Consider the following 19710-nt stretch of genomic DNA (forward strand, 5'->3'; position numbering starts at 1 on the left):
TACCCTCCTGAAAAAAGACTGGGTTATAGAAGACATCAAGGAGGGAATAAGGAAATTCTTAGAAAGCAAAGAGAATGAAAATACTTCCTATCAAAACCTCTGGGACACAGCAAAAGCAGTGCTCAGAGGCCAATTTATATCGATAAATGCACACATACAAAAAGAAGGAAGAGCCAAAATCAGAGAACTGTCCCAACAACTTGAACAAATAGAAAGTGAGCAACAAAAGAACCCATCAGGCACCAGAAGAAAACAAATAATAAAAATTAGAGCTGAACTAAATGAATTAGAGAACAGAAAAACAATTGAAAGAATTAACAAAGCCAAAAGCTGGTTCTTTGAAAAAATTAACAAAATTGATAAACCATTGGCTAGACTGACTAAAGAAAAACAGGAAAGGAAACAAATAACCCAAATAAGAAACGAGAAGGACCACATCACAACAGAGCCAAATGAAATTAAAAGAATCATTTCAGATTACTACGTAAAATTGTACTCTAACAAATTTGAAAACCTAGAAGAAATGGATAAATTCTTGGAACAATACTACCTACCTAAACTAACACATTCAGAAGTAGAACAACTAAATAGACCCATAACAAAAAAAGAGATTGAAATGGTAATCAAAAAACTTCCAACAAAAAAAGTCCTGGCCTGGACGGCTTCACTGCAGAGTTCTGCCAAACCTTCAGAGAAGACTTAACACCATTACTATTGAAGGTATTTCAAAGCAAAGGCATCAATTCTTCTTCGGTCTTCTTTATTCATTGTCCAGCTTTTGCATGCATATGAGGTGACTGAAAACACCATGGCTTGGATCAGGCACACTTTAGTCCTTAAAGTGACATCTTTGCTTTTTTAACACTGTAAAATTATTTTTTTAGAACCAGTTAAATTCCTTCCCACCCCACACTGAAGGAAGCCACGTACCATCTACACAGCTTCTTTTGCCATATCAACTGTGTCATGTGACTTTTGGCATTATTATTTTGAGTATTTAATTTGGGACAGCTTTCCTGGGTAGTTCAAATGGTTATTGCACTCTGCTGCTAACTGAAAGTTTGGAGGTTGGAGTCTACCCAGAGGCACCTTGGAAGAAAGGCCTGGTGATCTACTTCCAAAAAGCCAGCCATTGAAAACCCTATGGAGTGCGGTTCTACTCTGACACACATGGAGTCACCATGAGTCGGAGTTAATTCAACAGCAACTGGGTTTTGTTTGTTTGTTTTTTAGTCTGCAAGAGGCAGCTGAATTACTTGTAGTACTTTGCCTGCAATTATAGTATTTTGCCACTAGGGGGCACTGGTACCTCCAGTTCATAATCCATGTTTTAAACTGAGATTCAGGATAAAACCCATTGCCATCAATGGATATCTTAATGGTTCAAGACTTTTTTTAAAAAATCCAAATAAAACTCTGCGTTTAACCCAAACTAGCCAGTCATAAGTGCTGACCACGGCACAGGGGTCAAGATGGCCAGGCAGTGCTGGCCTGGGTCAGAATAAGGACTTGGTCATCAGGAGTACTGCTGGCCTGTCACTCAGGTCCCACAAAATCCAGGCGTTGGGATGGGCTGGTGAAGGTCAGTTCAGGCCCCCACAAGCTAGACCCCAGACTGTATTCGGGGTGTTCTAGGGAAGAACAAGAGCTGGGCAGGCCATAAGAAAGTTAAAGAATCCAGCCCAGCAGCCAGGAAGCCCCCAGGAGACCACTGGTTACGCTGACTGCCTGAGAACCAGCATGGCCTCCTTGTCCTGGCCCATCCCCGCGCTGTATATGGTCTTAAAGGATCCCCAGTGCCCATAGGCGTGCTCCACACTCTCAAAATGCAATGGCAACCTCTCCTCTCTCTCCTGTGGACAGATGTCAGCCATTGAGACCATGACGGAGAAGCTGGAGAGCTTTGCAGCCCTGAAGGCTGACTCGAGCAGCTCCCTGCAGCCCCTGCCCCATCACCCCTTCAACTTCCGATCCCCGCCCCCGACGCTCTCAGACCCCATCCTCCGGAAGGGCAAGGAGCGGTACACATGCAGGTGAGGCCCTTGAAGCTACGTTTTCTAGAAAAACCTGTAGTTAACAGCCAGAGTGGGGCCCTGGTGGTACAATAGTTAAGAGCTTAGCTGCTAACCAAAAGGTCAGCAGCTCGAATCCACCACTTTCTAACCTTGGAAACCCTACAGCAAAGTTCTTCTCTGACCTATAGGGTCATCATGAGTTAGAATGACTTGACGGTAAGGGGTCTGGGTTTTTTGGGTTTTAACAGCCAAAGTGAAACATGGCAATAACACATCGTTATCTGTTCGAGGTTAGCTCGGCAAATACGCAAAATGGGTGGACCTTCCCCTGAGATTCACCAGGCCCTGTTGGCTGGGAGCTCAAGTAAGGCAGCCTTGATCCAAGCTTTCAAATCCAGGAGGGCCTGCGGTTAATGGTCCCCTCTGAGGGCACTCATGCCATCTTCGAAGCCTTTGCTGATGGATTTCCGCCATACTGAGGAGAGACACCCCCACCGCCCTCGCCAGCTGGTGGGAGCCTGTCCAAGCTGGTCAGAGACAGCTCCAGCCACCAATGGGCTGAAGGGTTGAGGCACTACCGGGGGATGCAGCCCAAGTAGACCGAGCAGACTGGCCCTGTCTGTTCCTGGGGCATGTGGTAGGCTTCTCTGTAAACTGGGGGCTCCTCAGGGGCTAGAAGGGTTTGGAAGCCTTGGATTCAGCAGCCAGGGCGGCCACATACAGGTGTAAAACCTAGGGCACTGCATACTGGATGGGGAGGACCATGCTGGAAACCCCCCTCAGTGTCCTGTGCTAGAGGCAGGCTGCATCTGCCCTAACCATCCCTCTCACCCTTCCCACCTCCCTCCACCCCCAGGTACTGTGGCAAGATCTTCCCCAGATCAGCCAATCTCACAAGACACCTGAGGACACACACCGGGGAGCAGCCGTACAGGTAGGAGGCGCCCGATTTGGGAGAGATGTGCCCCCTGGGCCTGGGATGGCACCATGAGCTCACTCCTCTGACCTGCCACCTGAGGCTCCCTGCTGGGTGCAGCTGTCTCCCTGGGAGCAGAGGCTGAATATCGGGGCGCTCACATGAGGCCTGGGGTCTGGTGATTCTCAGGGCCTCTCCCTTCTCACCCACCTTTCAAGGAGGAGGCAGGAGGTGCCCAGAAGCTCACACAGGAGGATGCTCTGGAGCAGCTGGGGTGGCACCGGGGGCTCCAAGTCAGAGCGGGTTGACCAGAAGCCAGGCTCCCCACCCCGAGGCAGTCTATGCAGGAGAGAATCTCAGTTTAACCCCCACCCCACTGCCTTCACCCCACAAGCAGTGCGGCTGCTCCCCACCCCGTTGTTCACACTGGGAAAGGACCTTCGTGCAAACGTGGGCCCTGTCCTGTTGTGGGGTGCACTGGGCAGTTTCTCGGGGTCCCCTGATGGCCCTGGATGGAAGAGGGGTGTCCACTCCTGCTTCACTCCCCTGGGCGTGAGCAGCCGGCTCTCCCACATAGCCGTTGGAATGTACGCCCTCCCACCCCAATCCGTGTCCTCAGCAAAACACAGGCGTCATTGTGGCTATTTCAAAGACAGAAGCCTGAGCCAGAGGGAGGTCACATAAGCCCTCCCCAGCCCTCCCGTAATATCTCCCGGGAGGGGCCTGGGAGTCGGCATTTCATTGAAGATTCTCAGGGGATAGTCACCGTGTGGCCAATTGAGGAAATGCTAATTTATATGTCAGAGACCAGCTTAGTAACTCGCAGCATGTGTCTGTTAACAGTGACCATCAGGGACTGAGGAGAGTCTGGTCTGGGTATAAGTTCATAGCCTAAGGCCACTCCTGTACTCTGGCTACACAGAAGGGGCAGAGCTCAGGGCCAGTGGGAAGTGACCGCACGATAAGATAGGCCCTGAAGTCCTGTGTCCCTGTCTCTCACGCACCTCATGCCAACCCCTCTGCCTTTGACACTGCACCCCAAGAGGTGACCAGCATCCCCAGACAGAGTCCACCCCAGCAGGCAAAAGAAAGTGCTCGACTATCGACTAGATCTGTGCCCAGTGCCCCCATTCCCCCAACACACAGACACCCCCCCCCCAAAAAAATATAACTACTGACAATTTTTATAAGATTTACTTGGTCTGGCCTCTCCCAGAGCTGTGTGTTGTTTCTGTAAGGGAAAACCGACTTCTGGACAATATTGCGTGCTAAGAGCCCCCAAAGGGCTGGGCCCTGTTTCTAGAAGAATTTAATTATCATTGATTTCTGTTGCTCGCTCCAAACTGTGAGTTTTGCCTTTTGTAATCATAATTGTTATGAAAGTTTGTGTTGCCAATCCTGCCTTCGTCTGGCTCGAGGCAGGTCTGGGAGGAGAAACTGGGGGTGGGTAGCTCTCCTTTATGACATCACTGGTGGTTTCTGTGCTTGCTTGGCAAACTGGGAGGATTTTCAGCTGGAAGAGGGTAGAATGAACATTGGTCCCCAGAAGCCCGTGAGGAGAAGCGCAACCCTGAGTGTGGCTGGAGGAAGCTGCTTGCTGGGCGGCCATGCCAGCGCCCACGTGAGTCACTGCTGCAAGGCCCCAGAGAGGCTGCACTGACGCAGATACCTCGAAAGCCAACTGTTCTGGAGGCTGCCTGGGTGATGTGAGAGTCACCCCAAACAACATTTGAACCTTCTTCCTTTTAAGCCCTTGCCTGAGATGGTCTGAAATTATGCAGAAGTGTTTCAAAGCCCTGATGCGGGAGAGAGAAGGGCCCTTTGATGTGACTTGTATGGATCCTGGAGGCAAGGGCAGACCTCCCACTGGCGAGCTGTCCTTGGCTCTCAGCTGCTTCCAGGTCACAGATCTTGGAGTGAAGCTGGAAGACGTTATACTCCATGACGCTCTTGTATCCGAAGACTCCAGTGTGTCGGGCTGTAGGATTTGGGTTGAAGAGAGAACCGTTGATTTGAGAATGGTGGGTGGGGCTACTTCCCTGTGTCACGTCTGTCCTCTCGGCTGCATTTAGCGGTCTCCTCAGGACTCTGCCTCCTGGAGCCATGAATCCCACCCCAGGTCCTATGGCTCCAGGCAGGACCTGCTTATCTCGCTCTAAGGCTCGCCTCCTGTCTGTCTGTAACGTACATACTTCCTTCATTTCCTCCCTGGCTCCCCATCACTGCCTTAAGCCAGACCACCAGAGAGGGTGCAGTTTCCACTCCCAGTAGGGCCTGTGTGTAGCTCACACACGTCCCCTTTGTTTTTTAGCTTTATTTTTAGGGTTGGGTTTCACAAGTTCTTCCTTTGTCTTCCCCTGCTTTATACGGGATTCTAAAAAAAACCGTTACTGTTGAGTGGGTTCTGACTCATGACGACCCTATGTGTACATCATAGAACTGCTCCATAAGGTTTTCTTGGCTGTCATCTTTACAGAAGCAAATTGCCAGGCCTTTCTTCCACAGCACCCGTGGGTAGGTTTGAACCACTGACCTTTAGGTTAGTAGTCCAGCACAAACTGTTTGCACTGCTTAGGGATCTTACACAGGATTCTAGTTTTCGGTGTTCTTGGGAGGAAGGTCAGGATCTTAGATCTGCTCATGCTGCCATCTTTCCAGGAGTTCCCTCTTCCTCCACTTTAAAAAAAAACAGACAAAACCAGGTCTCCCAGTGACAGCTGGTGGTGCCCCCGCCGGATCCCAGGGGGACTCTGCTGTCAGCCTGGCTCTTGGCCATTTTGCCTTCCCCCCAGCCCACGTTGCCATCTCCACCACCGTGGACTCCCCTGGAGCAGGGTGCTCTCCACGGGATGCCACAGCTGGGCCAATCTGTGCTCACTCATTCCACGTGAGCTCAGTGGTGTGTGATTTTTTTTGCAGCCCAGTCATAAATTTCACTAGCCACTTGTCAGCTTATTTACAAAGCAAATCCCAGCTGCACAGAGAACTCTGCCCCTCACAGCCCTGGGCTCACTGCGCCCCTAAATTTCAGATTGACTTCTCGGTCTGGGTCATTTATTTAGATTAAAACCAGGAGAGGACCACATTCAGGATTCTCAGAGACCAAATAGAATATACCTCTCCACCACCCTCCCCCTTCAGGCCCCAGAGACAGGGGAGAGGGGAAAGAGACGGAGGGAGCCCCACAAAAGCACTCCTGTCCCTGACTTCATTAACGAGCACTGTATCTGCCTATTTCTCCCTGGGGATCCCAGTGCTCAGGATTCATGCAGGAAGCATCAAGTGCAACTTTTCAAAGAGGCTCTGGATTTCCAAAGACAGAACTGAACGCGATGCCTGTGACTGTGTTTGTGTGAATGCACGGATAGACAGACAAACAGTCCAGCACGCAGTGTGCCAAAGGGGTGCGTTATAAGGAGCCTATTGGTGGATCGAGCACCCTTGGAGCTGGGCCAGGCCAGCATGGGCCTGGCCTCCCTCTTCACACACAGAGGTCTCTCCTGAACAAACGCACAGCAGAACAGGACAGCCATCCAGCCGGGCAGCATCAGGGTGTCTGAGTTTAAAGGGTTTGTCTAGATCATGGGGGGAACATTATAGGATGTAAACTCCTCCTTTGGGACCTTTGTGTTGGAAGCGCTGGGCCTGAGGGTCCTGAGCACCCCTGAGGAGCAGCTAAGGGCTCAAGTCCCCACCAGGAGCCGTTTCTCATTCACAGACCAAGAGAACGGAGCTGCAAGCCACCCAGGTTTTGCAGACATGATGGGTCCCAGTCAGGTGGCTGAGCTCAAGATGCTGCTGGAGGCAGGCAGTGACAAGAACCTGAGAGCCCCTAGGGCCCAGATGCCCAGAGGCAGCTCACCTGGCCAAGGAGAAAGGGCCCCAGGCCAGTCCCCTGGAGGCTGACTTGCACAACAGCCCATAGCTGTGGCCGGAAATTTATTTTATAGATACCAAACCATTCTTTACCTGTTTACTGTGGAAGGAGCCAAGTTATGGTATTTAGAAGCTTTATGAACTGAATGAGTGAACCCCAGGAATGGTACCATGTGAGACCCAGAGGGGTGCCACTGCCATCAAGCCCGGAAAAAGGGTCTGGGCAAAAGGGAGTCCCTTCTAATAGGGCCACCCCTGCTCTGTTGACCCCATTATCAAACCTTCCAGGTTTTATCAAGCAAACTGTAGGATGGGGGCCTAGGTCTGGTGACATAGAGACGCTTAGCTTCCAAGGACTCCTGGAAGCTCCATGGTGCTTGGCAAGTGCAGCAATGATGCACTGATGGGCAGTCAGACCCTCCGGGCAGGGAGCCCCCAGGGCCTCACCACAGAGAAGCACAGCAACGCCTCTGTGACATTAGACCTCTGCAAGCCCAGCTCTCGGCTGCAGAGCAGCCCCATGGGGCTGTTGCACACAGCACCTCCTGGCCTGGCCCTGGTCCAGGTGTCGAGGGGCCCTGGGCAGCAGGAGGGCTGATGTCTTCAGACACATCCCCACCACATGAACAAGTGCACGTGACCAGTGCACTGCCCTGGTGTGGGGCCATCAGCACCAAGTGAGGGTTGGGGGCTGTGAAGGCTGGCCCTATAGCAGGCACTCAGGCCATCTCACTGAGAGCAGATCCCAGTGGGTGAACAAACACCCCCTACCCTGTAGCACACAGGTGCTGCCTCTGAAAGACCTGCCCGCCAGGATGCCACTGCATGTGACTGGCTCCATGTCGTACGCTGGAAATAGCAGGAACTTTTTGACTCCGTGGTCTTTTGAAGACACTTATCAAGTGTTTATGTGCCCCTGAGAGCCAGATAAGCACTTCTGGGAGGAAGCCTGGCAACCACTGCACATATGCACACATGCACACACGTATGCACACACATCCACATGTATGCACATCCATGCATACTCTCATGTGTGTGCACACCCGCACCTTCATGTGTGTACATGCACATGCACCCACAGGTGTGTGTGCATGCATGCATATGCACATGTGCACACATAGCTTGCATCTGTGCACATGTGTGGCCACACCCTCACATGCGTGCACCTGTGCGTGCCCCAAACATATGTGCACATCCACATTTGCATGCACACACCCACACGTCCACACACTCACACATGCACACACACCCACACGTGTGCACACACCCACAGTTGTGCACCCATGAACACACACCTACACGTGTGTGCTTACACATACACACGCACACACATACACAGCACACACACGTGCACAATTGACAGTCACCAAGTTGGGCATAGGAGCCAGTGGCAACGCCTCTCAATAGCACTCTTTGGCCGTTCCTTGCCCTCCTCCATGACAAGGGGCCCTCGCCCTCCCAAGGCGGTACATGGGCAAATGCAGAGCTTGTGGGTTAGACAGTTCCTCCTTAAACAATGGCCTCTATCCAGGAATAGCCCTGTCCCTATCTGTGTTTCTGACTTGGTTTTCTTGCTTCCCAGTGTATTACTGCTGGGGTCCCCAGCTCAGCCTCCACCCTCTAAAGTACGAGAACGCCCTTCTCTCCCTGCCTTTGGAGCCACCAGTGTGGTGGTGGGGGCTGTGCCCTGCCCTAGGCCCCTCATCTCAGGGTCCCCATTGACCCCACAGATGTCATGGATCGTTCATTACAATGACTCTGCGGCGGTAGATTTTCTTGTTTAATAAACTTGAAGTGCTGTGATAAATGAGGCATCTGGAGGGAGGGGCGTCTTTGATTTTTCCCAATGTGATGCAGGCTGTGGGCCCCTCAACCCAAAAGGGACGCATAGGGGAGGCGGTTGGACAAGGACCAGCCAGGGCCCCCTCACTGTCAGTGAAGTCAAGACCCTGAAGAGCATCCAGAGCAGCCCCCAGCCCCTAGTCAATGGATAGGCAAGCTGAGGCCCCAAATGAGACAGGGCCTGCTCAAGGCCAGGCCTCTAACCCCTCACTGGGCAGGCGTCACCCTGCCTGGGAGGAAGGTTGCTGGAAGGAGGTTACAGGAGCTCCCCAGTGATCTTGGCCTGGCACACAGGAGAGCGGCCTCCAGCGTGTTTCCCACAGTGCAAGGCTGCCCTCTTGAGGCGATTGGTGGCATTTCTCTCTCTGGCTACCAAGCCCCAGGTGGACCCAAAGGAGGGGAGATGCTGGGGACTCTGGCACTGTGTCCCCAGAGGGAAGAGGCAGAAGAGGGTCCCCCTTCCAGCACATGCGCACACCCACAGGACAACAGAGAGAAAATGCCTGCTGCTTTGAGCAGTGCCGTTTCTAGGGACAGCTTCCCTATTGCCATCTTTCAGCTCTAAGGTTCTGCGGGGCACTAGAGGTGAGCACAGGCCTCTGCAAGGGTGCGGAGTTGGGGGAGCCCAGCTCCCTGTCCCCCCTCTTTGGTGTCACCTCCTGTTGCTTGATCTTGCTGTCCCCGTGATGGCCTCTGAAGCAGTGACTGAGTTCTTTCTGGGCCCTCTGGGCCCTCTCCCTCCCCTGGGGACCCAGGGAGGTCCACCCATGGCTGGACAGACCACCTCTCAGGCCGGCATGTGTCTTCCAGGTGTAAGTACTGTGACCGCTCCTTCAGCATCTCCTCCAACCTGCAGCGGCACGTCCGGAACATTCACAACAAGGAGAAGCCCTTCAAGTGCCATCTGTGCAATCGGTGCTTCGGGCAGCAGACCAATCTGGACAGACACCTCAAGAAGCACGAACATGAGAACGTGCCAGGTGGGGCAGTGGGACAAGTGGGACCACGCGGGCAGCGGGGCCTGGGGCAGCCCTACCAAGGTGGTAAGGGTGTGTGTAGGACAAAGAAAGAAGCAGATGGGAGGAGGGGGCGAGGGGAGAGAGTGTGAGAGGTGGGGGAGGGAGGGGAGGAAGAAGGAGAAGGGAGGAGAGAGGAGGGGAGGAGTGGGGAGAAGAGGTGAAGGGAGGGAAGAGAAGGGAGTAGAGAAGTGAGAGGAAGGGAAGGGAGAGGAGGGAAAGGGAGGAAAGGGGAGAAGAAGAGGAGAGGGGAGGAGAAGGGCAAGAAGAAAAGAGTAGGAGGAGAGGAGAGGGGAGGGTAGAGTAGGGGGGAGGGAAGGGGAAGGGAGAGTAGGAGGAGAGGGGAGGGGAGGGGAGAGTAGGAGGAAAGGAGATGGGGGGCAGGGGAAGGGCCATTAGGAGCAGAGGGGAAGGAGAGGAAGGGAGCACAATGCAGAAAGGGGAGCACATGCTGGTCCTACAAGAAGGCTGAGGGACACCCGCAAAGCCCCTTTCATGAAAGAGGATCTCATGTTCTAAGGCTTCCCAAGAGCACCCTGTGCCTGCTCCCATGGCTGAGACCCCCCAGGATGGGTTTGCTCCATGCAGGGCCCTCTCTAACATCCCCTGCCCACCCTGCCCCCACAGTGAGCCAGCACTCCGGGGTCCTCACGAACCACCTTGGGACCGGTGCCTCCTCCCCCACCTCCGAGTCGGACAACCACGCACTTTTAGATGAGAAAGAGGACTCCTATTTCTCCGAAATCAGAAACTTTATTGCCAATAGTGAGATGAGCCAAGCATCAACTCGGACAGACAAACGGTAAGGGAAATCGCCGGAGCCACAGGAGGGGTCTTGACCCCTGCCTGCCCCATGTGGCTGTGCTCACGTGGAGCCACACACCTCTCCTCCTAACCCCAGCACACAGCAGGACTGGGGACCAGGCAGCGCAACAGGGCGAGGCCATAGTTCAGCCTCCTGGAAGCTTTCCCTGCCTCAGTTTCCCCATCTGGAGAGGATGATAAGCACCAGGGACTGTCAGGGAACAAACAAGACCATGCGTGTTGCACGCTAAGCATAGAGCCTGGCACACACGCCCGAATGATAGCCGATATTGTTTGACCCAGCTGTGAACAGATGCACAGACTAACAACAGCCAGGTGAGGGCTCCTGCTCCAGGTTCAACTGTGCTTCCGAAACATGAAACACAAGAACATTTATGTTTAATCCAAGGAACTAATGGTTTTCAAACAGAAGTCTGCTTCATGTGAAACACATGCGTGTGCGCATGCGCATGTGGGTGCACGCTTGCACACACATGCACATACATGTGTGCACACATGTGTACAAATACGCACATGCACACGTGAGTGCACACTTGCGCACACACGCACACATGGGTGTGCACAGGCATGCAGATGCACACACACATATGCACGGACATGTGCACATACACACATGTATGCAGCAGGAAAACAGCAGAATTTGGGTTCATGAATGCTGAGGGTGCTCTGCACAGCCTCCGGTGCCGGGGCTTACCAGCTGTCATTTATCTGGGGCCCCTTCCTTCTGGAAAGATGCATCAGACACCCAGTACAGGGTTCTCCTTGGGCAAACACTAACTGCAGACCAGCTGGCAGAGAACCAGAGGCTCTCCAAACCCTGGGGCTGTGAGAGGTAACCGCAGAGGGAAACTCAGGCCGCGAGGGGAGGCGAGCTCAGGGAGAGAAGCTGGCCTGTCCTTCCCGGCTCCCAGGGCTCAGCTGGCCTTGTTCTGGAGCCTCCCCACCATTCCTGAGAACCACAGTCAAGGTTGGCATGAGTCGGCCAATCCTGACCTCAGCCACGTTACCGCACCAAGTGGTAGGGATGCCAGCAGGTCCGTTTCTGGCCGTTTGAAGACTATCTGGTCTCATTCAGAACCAACATTCCTGCTGTGACCGTTAATGAGAACCCAGAGGCTGCCTGGTTTCCTGGTCACACAGCCCCTTATCTCCCAGCCAGGGCAACAGCCCCAGGCTTGGACACTGTCCCTGTGCCCTCCCTGCCTGTAGCTGCCACCAGCCTGCCAGTCCCATGCAGACCCCACACTTAGCCCTGTGGGGACCCCCCACCCACACACACACACACACACACACACACGCATACACACACTAAGCATTCGTTCTGGATGCAGACCTCCTACCAGTGAGCAAACATCCTGTGCAGGGGGTGGCGGACAATGGGATTACACGTAAAATCACGCAGCAAGGTCAGCTTTGATGAGACGACACGCCTTGCAACCTGCTGTGTGTGATCTTTGTGCTGGCGCACGGCCCTTCCACACAGTGCTGGTGATGATTCGTGAGGGGCCTACTCTCCATTCCCTTTGGTACTTCTTCACACGGGAAATCAGAAAGATGGAGGTCCAGACTTGGAGTCAGCCTGAGACTTGGTGACCCAGGAGTCGTCCTCCAGCTCCCGGCCCTCCACGTGTGCATCCCAGACATGGCTCTTCATTTGAACGTCAGTGAGGACTCAGAGATGGCCTGCTATATTGCCATTTGTTATGGGGTGAATTGTGTCTTCCAAAAAAGATATATTGAAGTCCTAACTCTGGTACCTATGAGCATGACCTTCTTTGGAAATAGGTCTTTGAAGATGTAATAGGTTAAATGAACACGAGGCCATGCTGGCGTAGGGTGGGTGAGTCCTCACCTCAGCTGTGTGGTGTCCTGTAAAAGAGGAGAAGAGACAGACAGACAGAGGGAAGATGGCCGCGTGACCACCTAGGCAGAGATTGGAGTGATGCAGCCCCAAGCCAAGGAACGCCTGGAGCCCCCGGAAGCTGAAAGAGAGGCAGGCACAGGCCCTCAGGGCCTCAGAAGGAACCCGTGAGGCCAACACCCTGATCATGGCCTCCCAGCCTCCAGCACTGTGAGACAATAAAGTCCTATTGTTTTACACCTCCCAGTGTGTGGTACTTTGTCGCAGCAGCCACAGGACATTCAGACCCCATTTAACTGTGAATCGCCAGTACCAAGAATAGGGTTCCCATTGTCCCCCAAGTGCTGGACTATGAGGCCCTTGAGAGAATAGGCAGGAACAGGGTCCAGAGTCTCTGACCCAGGCCTGCATCCCAGCCAGCTAGCCCTGCGCTCGGGGACACACCTGCCCGCCTCGATGTCCCTCTGCAACTCCCAGAACACTGCCCCCATGCCGTGGTCCAGTGGCCTCAGGGCCCCTCACCCTGAAGCAGACATCTCGGTCATGGGCTTCAGGACGAACCCCAGCAGCACATCCTGAAGGAGAGGAGAAGCTGCCCATGCCAACGGACTTTACTCCTAATAGGGAGGAGCTGGCGTGGGAAAGGCTCCACTTTTGGACCTGCAGTGACTCAGACACGAGGGGCGGGGCCTGGCTGCAGGGGGTACTCCATCGGGGGGACTCCATCAGGGGGATCAGGGGGACTCCATCAGGGGGGACTCCATCGGGGGACTCCATCAGGGGGACCAGGGGGGACTCCGTCAGGGGGTACTCCATCAGGGGACCAGGGGGACTCCATCAGGGGGATCGGGAGGACTCCATCAGGGGGAACTCCATCAGGGGGACTCTGTCAGGAGCTCAGAAGCACACTCCTCTGTGCTGAAACAGTTTTGGGGGCAGCTGGGGCCCACCCTTTGATCTTTAGAACCCTGGAGTCCTGAATGCTGTCCCCCATAGGAGGCCACCACCCTGTCCTTATGTCCTTTCAGCTACCAGGAGGAGCAAGCATTGGTCACCAGGCTGTGGCAGGGCTCTGCCTGCCCACCTCTGGGCCTGAGCCTCCCCTGAGGGGCTGCATCGTGCAGCCCTGGGCAGTGGTGCCAGCTCCCAGGACTGCCACCCAACATAAGGGACCAGGCACAGTCTGCTCCCCCCGCCCCCTACATGTGCCAAGAACCCGTGGATGCCTACACTACACAGCAAGAGCCACTGGAGAGCCCCCACCCTGCCCCACCCCTGCCCCATCCCTGTTTCCGCCCCTGGCCCTGTCTATACACAAAGGACACAGCATCCCAACGACCTTAGACTATAGCCTTTTCCACTCCACAGAAGGAAACTGAGGCCAAGGGAGAAGACAAGCTGGTCCAGGACACAAAGAGACCTGTATTTTTGTGACCACACATGCAAGCTGTCTTCAGAGGAGCTGGGGGGCATGGTGTGGGGAGGAACCAGCCAGAGTTGAGCCACTGGCCTTTGGGGTCCATCCAAGGGGCAAGTCCCTGGCCCCTGAGTACGGCCAACGTCCTTCTGTGTGGTTTCAGGCCAGAGATCCAGGACCTGGACGGTCCCCCCCAGGGCCCCGGCTTGGCTGGTGAGAAGCCAGAGGACGTGGAGGAAGAGGAGGAGGAGGAGCTGGAGGAGGAGGACGAGGACAGCCTGGCGGGCAAGTCCCAGGACGACGCCGCGTCCCCCACGCCTGAGCCACAGGGCGCCTACGAGGATGAGGAGGATGAGGAGCCACCTGCTCCCCTGGCCGTGGGCTTCGACCACACGCGGAGGTGGGTGCCGGTCCTGCCACCCACGGCATGTGGGAAGGGGGCAGGAGGCTGCACGGCGTGAGGGTGTCTCACTTCTCAGCCACGGATGCACCCCCATTCCAGCAGGCGACTCCACCACGGAGCGTTCGCACGCAGGCTGGGGTGAGGCTGGGCCAGGGAAAACAGTCGGGTCCCCCAACACACCCACCGCTGGGGGACTTCTAGAGGCCTGGATCAAGTGTGGGCCAGGCAGGCATTACCGTGTGCTCATACGTGGAGTCTCGGGCCTGTAGTGTACCTCACACCCCTGTCTACCAGGCAGGGCCAGCTGGCCTCTGAGAACTGCCCAGGGTGGGGCAGGCACCACGGCTGGAGGTCCAGCAGGCTGGGGCACTGTCCCCACCTATATCCTGTGCTGAGTGGCACTGCCATCCCCCAAGACCCGTCTAGGGAGACATGGTGGTACCCAGAGCCCCCCTAGAGAGCCCAGCTGATGCCCCAGGGCCCTGGGAGAGGGAACCCCGGGCCCTCCGGGGCAGGCCAGTGCCTCACCTTGGGGAATAAGGCTTCCTTCTTATCCCGCCTCTGAGACCTGAGCCCCACCTGCTGCCTGCAACACGTGTGCACGTATCCCACCCAAAACCGTCCACCAGCACTCATGCTTTCACCATGTGGCTTCGTGTCCAGGTGTCCATGTGTCAGTGTGTCCGTCTCCTTGTGCATGTGGCTCGCGGAGCACTGGGCATGCATGCAGGCCCAGAGCCAGCCGGCGGCATCAGAGAGAGGGCCAGAGGCCAGCCCAGCTAACCCCAGGTCCCCCGGTCCTTGGCACAGGTGTATTGAGGAGGAAGAAGGCGGTCTGTTAGCTTTGGAGCCGATGTCGACTTTTGGGAAGGGGCTGGACCTCCGCAAAGCAGCTGAGGAAGCATTTGAAGTTAAAGATGTGTTTAATTCCACCTTAGACTCTGAGGCTCTAAAACAGACCCTGTACAGGCAGGTTAAGAACCAGGTAGGTACCCGCCAGAGCCCTGCCCTCCCCGCCCTCCACCACGCCCTGGCCACGACGCCTCCCGGTGGGGCAGCCCAGCATCCACCCCTACTGCGCCCACTTCATGCCTGCCCTGCCCATCTGATTGGCCCACGTGGCCACTTCCCGCCACATTCAGGGGATGGAACAGGAGAAACTCAGAGCAGAATGACATGGTGGGCCCTCGCAATGGTGCTCCCTCTGGAGGCGCCCATGAAAGTGTGGTCACTTTGCCTTCTCACCCAGTAGGAGGTGGGCATGAGCAGGGAGGCCTCCAGCCACACACCTGTGCCAGGTGTCCCCCTCTCTGACCCAGGCAGGTGGCCAGCTGCCCCAGAATCTTCTCAAGGGCAGTTGCCCAGCAGGTGGTCACTGTTTCCAGGTATTTCCCTAGGGTAGGTGACCACAGGGCCTGCTTCCTGGTTCTTTCCAGTCCGGGGCGGGGGAGGTCCCCTTGGGCTCTCTACAACCTGCCCGGGAAGAACGGGCCCACCTGAGTCTCTGCAGAAGCCGTCTGTCTGTCTGTCTGTGTCTTTACTAATTCTGTCAGTGTTAGCTCTGTGGGGTAAGCCCGGCCTTTCCTCCCACCCCCGCCCCACCCGCCCAGCAGCCCCGAGCAGCTGTGTCCCTCGTGCTCTGTGGCTCGTGGCAGAAAGATGCCACGCACTAGACCACCTGCATTCTCCAACATCCCAGTGGCCCAGAAACACTGCATTTCCCTCCCTAGAAGTTGTTTTGCGGGGTCATCACAGTTGTCAAAAGCAGCCCCCCAGACCCGCCAGGTTCCCTCATAGATGCTCACAGACCCCTGACCCGGTGTCGGCATGGGGTCACAGCAGTAACCACTGCCAATTCCCAGGGCCGCCTGAAGCAGACCCTGGCCCTAAGATTTGCTGATCTGATCACCAGGGCAGAGAAACTGGGGGTGGCTGCAGGGGTGGATGCACCCCAAGAGGCTGAGGGAGACCCTTGTGCCCTGGGGGCCTGCTGACAGTGGTGTCTCAGCATCACTCACAGAAACTCAGCCCAGGGCCTCAACACTCCCGCCACCTTATTGATGGCCTCTCCCTCTCCCCGGCCAGTGGTGGGGGTCAGCCTCTGTGGCCTTGGCCCCTCCTGGCCTGGACCAGTGGGAGCCTGACCATGGGGCAGCAGGAGGTGGGAGAGGCAGGGAGTGGCTGGCCTGGGGTCAGCAGGCCCCACCTTCCCTGCTCACCTGCCCATCCTGTGTGTTGTCTGCCCCTCCCCCCCCCGCCCCTGCCAGGCGTATGCAATGATGCTGTCCCTCTCTGAGGACGCCCCTCTTCACACTCCCTCCCAGACCTCACTGGATGCTTGGCTGAACATGGCAGGTGCCACGTCGGAGTCCGGAGCCTTCAACCCCATCAACCACCTCTGAGAAGCCCAGGAGCCGCTGGGGTCCAAGTCCAAAGGGAGGCAGCAGGGCCCCCCCGACATCCCAACTAAGTCCCAGCAGCCCACGGTGCAAGGTGGAGGCAAGGGCCTCAGGCAGCCGCCCAGCCTGGAGCCAGGGAGGCCCCTTGTCACCTGCGTCTGGCCACTCCTCAGCGTCAACCCGCACCCATCATGACTCAGTCCCAACTCTTCAGATGAAAACTCAGAACCCAAAAGCCCCTGAAGCAGTTGTAGTTTCGCTCTCTCTAAGGATCGTTCTTAAAAGTACCATTAAGTCTTGATACCACACACAGCATCATGTCCAGCTCAGGGGACTTGCCTCGCAGGATGGGTGGAATTCAGTCGCAAATGGAAGCCAAGGGGCCACTTTCGGGCATTGCACGGTTTCTTGGAAGGAAGTAGACAGACCCTGGTGTGCTCCAAAGAGGTCAATCCCTCAAAAGATTTTTATAACAAAAACTACACCAAAACCCCTTTTGGTAACCTTATCAACTCCAGAGTCTCTTTAAGCATGTGGTTTTAAAAGACAGTATTTTTTAAAAAATCAAAAATGACTTGCAAATTGTTTTTTAAGAAGTGATTTTTCAAGTCGCTCGGAGATCTCAGCTCATTTGCAAACCCCAGCCTGCCTCGGGCCAGCGCGGGATTCGGGTGTGCTCTTTGTACTATAACAGAGACATTTTCTGTCTCTGACCGTATTTGTATAAGCCAAGGGGCCTCCGGGGGCCCCCAAGGCAGAGCCGAGAGGTGTGGGACTGACTCCGGCCAGCGCTATCAGAGTACAGCTCGGCCGAGAAATTCTTGATTACCCATCCTGAATGCAGGCTTGACTGGAGCCAGGCCGGGAGACAAGCCTAACGTTGTATCATCTGTGAGAGGCTCTGGAGGAATCCACAGCCCTCTTCCAAGACCCCCAATTGTCTGGGGACATCAGGAGCTGGTGGCAGAGATGCAACAGGCACCCGACTCTCATTCCAAGATCTGTGCCTCGGCCACCTGTGCTCATCCCCGAGGCCACCCTTCAGAAGGGCCTGCTGACCGAGTTCCGGGCCTCCATCCGACCACCCCCACCCAACCCCAATCAGACAGACAGCAGGAAGTGAACCGCAGCCTCCGGCCCTCTCTGTGGGGGAGTGCTCACAACGCCACTTCACCAAGCCACCAAGCTCTCCCTGTGCCTGCAACTTGGACGGACACTCACCTCCCAATGGCCCAGGCTCTTGGCAACAGGAGGACATCCAGGTGTGACCGACACAGGGAGAGGACAGCTCCATCTTCACAGGGACAGGTCGTCCTTCTCCACTCAGATGGGCTTTAAATTATTCCCATAGGGGCCAAATGAAAATAATAATGCTTTCCCAGATGGGATTTCCCTTAATTCTGTATATAACTTGTAATTTTTTTCTAATTCATTTCTTTTCCTATTTTATTTCTTCCTTAACAGTACTTTTGGCATTAGACATCCTTATTGTGAAGAAATGATGTTAATATAAGTACCCAGTGAAGGACCAAAACTGTGTGATGAGGTTGTGTGTTGTGTGATCAATAACCAGGGAGTGGGGTGATTGTTGATGTGCCAAATACCCCCGCACCCCCCCGGCGAGTCCTGCTGTCCCTGCCGTCCCTGCCTCCCTGCCTCCCTGCCCCGATTCCAGACAATCACGTGTTTTTGTTCAATTTGCATTTCAGTTGCATTTGCGTTGAAGACGAGTGTTCTATTTATTTCTTTTATTGTTTGGAAGAGGAAAAATCGCCCAAGTTGCCCATAGAGAGTGTGGTGGTGCTGCCCCATTTAGGGACACATGTCTTCAATGCATGTCTCCAAGGAGTGTCCAGGCAAGGGTGTCTGTGCCACCCAGGCTGCACCAGGCCAGGCAATCGTCCTTGTAAGTGGGGGACCCTGCAGGTTTCCACGAGAAACCTGCGTCAGAAGGTCCTCACAGGACACAGCAACCCTGGGGTCACAAGTGCGTTAAAACCGCACCAGGCAGCCAGGCTGAGTGGCGCCCCCTGTGTGTGAGCTAAAGGCATGTGCATGCAGGTGTGGTCTGGGGACAGGTCTTCTGGGACCACTGAGGAGAGGCTTCAAGGGAAAGGGACAGGGCTAGCTGCAGACCTCCTCGATAACAATTTGGAAACACACCCCACCTCTTCATGACTGTCCCCCCAAAACATACCCTCAGCCACGTTCATCAAGTCCCCTTAATCTGGGCCTTTCAAAAACCCAACCTCAGACAAAAACACCCCGCTTCTTAAATCCAAATTATATGATTTGTTCTGCTCAAGAATAAGGTGTGTGCTTTTTTTTTTTTCAGTGCGGTTCTCTGGCTAGGGGGTTTGAATGGATGGAGACTGCAAGTATGTTTTCGCAGAGGCAGAACAGGGGAGGGGCTCTGCTGCCTTCTATCGTGGTTTGGGTTCCTGGTCACCTCCTCTGTCAGCCTCCTTCCTCCCCCTTCCCTAAAAGCACCCATTACCCATTTTAAATCATATATTTTTGTCCCTCTGAAAACGACGGCAGCAAGCCCAGGTTCTTCTGAGCCGTCAGCCCCATGGGTCCAAGCACTTGGCAGGTTTGGGGGAGGGGGGGTTCTGTCCTCTGACCCTTGACAAGAAAGCACTTATTTATGGGGCCTGGGGCATCCCCAAGACATTGCCTCAGCAGCTCAGCATTGCCCTGACTATAGCAAGACCTGCCCTCCCGGCTCCTCTCGGCAGTGGGCTTGGGCACCAGCCCCAGCACCACCAGGCCCTGCACCTGGCATCAGTGATGCCTATGTCACCCCTATGAGCCAGGAAAGACGAGGCCATGAGGGAGCACAGGGCAGGTGGGGGGATTGGAAGTCCTAGCCTCCACAGCCACAAGGTGGCATATCCAGCGAACCCAGAAGGCCCTGGAATCACCAGCAAGGGCTGAGGTGCAGGTGTCCCTGGCTGGTTGATAGCCGTATCAGCAGGCGGTGTCCAGGGTCAGGGGCTACAAGCCAGGGCCACATCCAGCCAGGTATGCCAAGGCCCAGGGCCCTTCTGTCCTGCCCCAACTGCTGCCCTGAAGCTAACTGTTTTGGGTTATCCACACTCAGCCCCAAAATGACATCCAAGGGAAAGCCTCCTAGCAAC

At 55.1% G+C, this 19710-nt stretch overlaps 1 protein-coding gene across 6 annotated transcripts in view; it reads left to right on the top strand.

Annotated features, from left to right (window-relative positions):
• The window catches only part of PRDM16 (PR/SET domain 16), a 452044-nt gene extending 433701 nt beyond the window's left edge, over positions 1 to 18343 (top strand). For 5 of the 6 annotated variants that reach the window (XM_049877673.1, XM_049877675.1, XM_049877677.1 and 2 more), the window contains 5 exons: positions 1864 to 2033; positions 2872 to 2949; positions 9460 to 9629; positions 10293 to 10467; positions 13932 to 14262. In XM_049877673.1, the coding sequence (XP_049733630.1) occupies positions 1864 to 2033; positions 2872 to 2949; positions 9460 to 9629; positions 10293 to 10467; positions 13932 to 14229 (891 nt within the window). In that variant the 3' untranslated portion in view covers positions 14230 to 14262. Of the gene's footprint in view, positions 1 to 1863; positions 2034 to 2871; positions 2950 to 9459; positions 9630 to 10292; positions 10468 to 13931; positions 14263 to 14981; positions 15157 to 16438 lie in introns of those variants that run through there. The other variant, XM_049877678.1, reaches the window with a different exon arrangement.
• Positions 18344 to 19710: the final 1367 nt, after the last annotated feature.

Source organism: Elephas maximus, chromosome 3 (genome assembly GCF_024166365.1).
Source record: "Elephas maximus indicus isolate mEleMax1 chromosome 3, mEleMax1 primary haplotype, whole genome shotgun sequence".
Classification (NCBI taxonomy): domain Eukaryota; kingdom Metazoa; phylum Chordata; class Mammalia; order Proboscidea; family Elephantidae; genus Elephas; species Elephas maximus.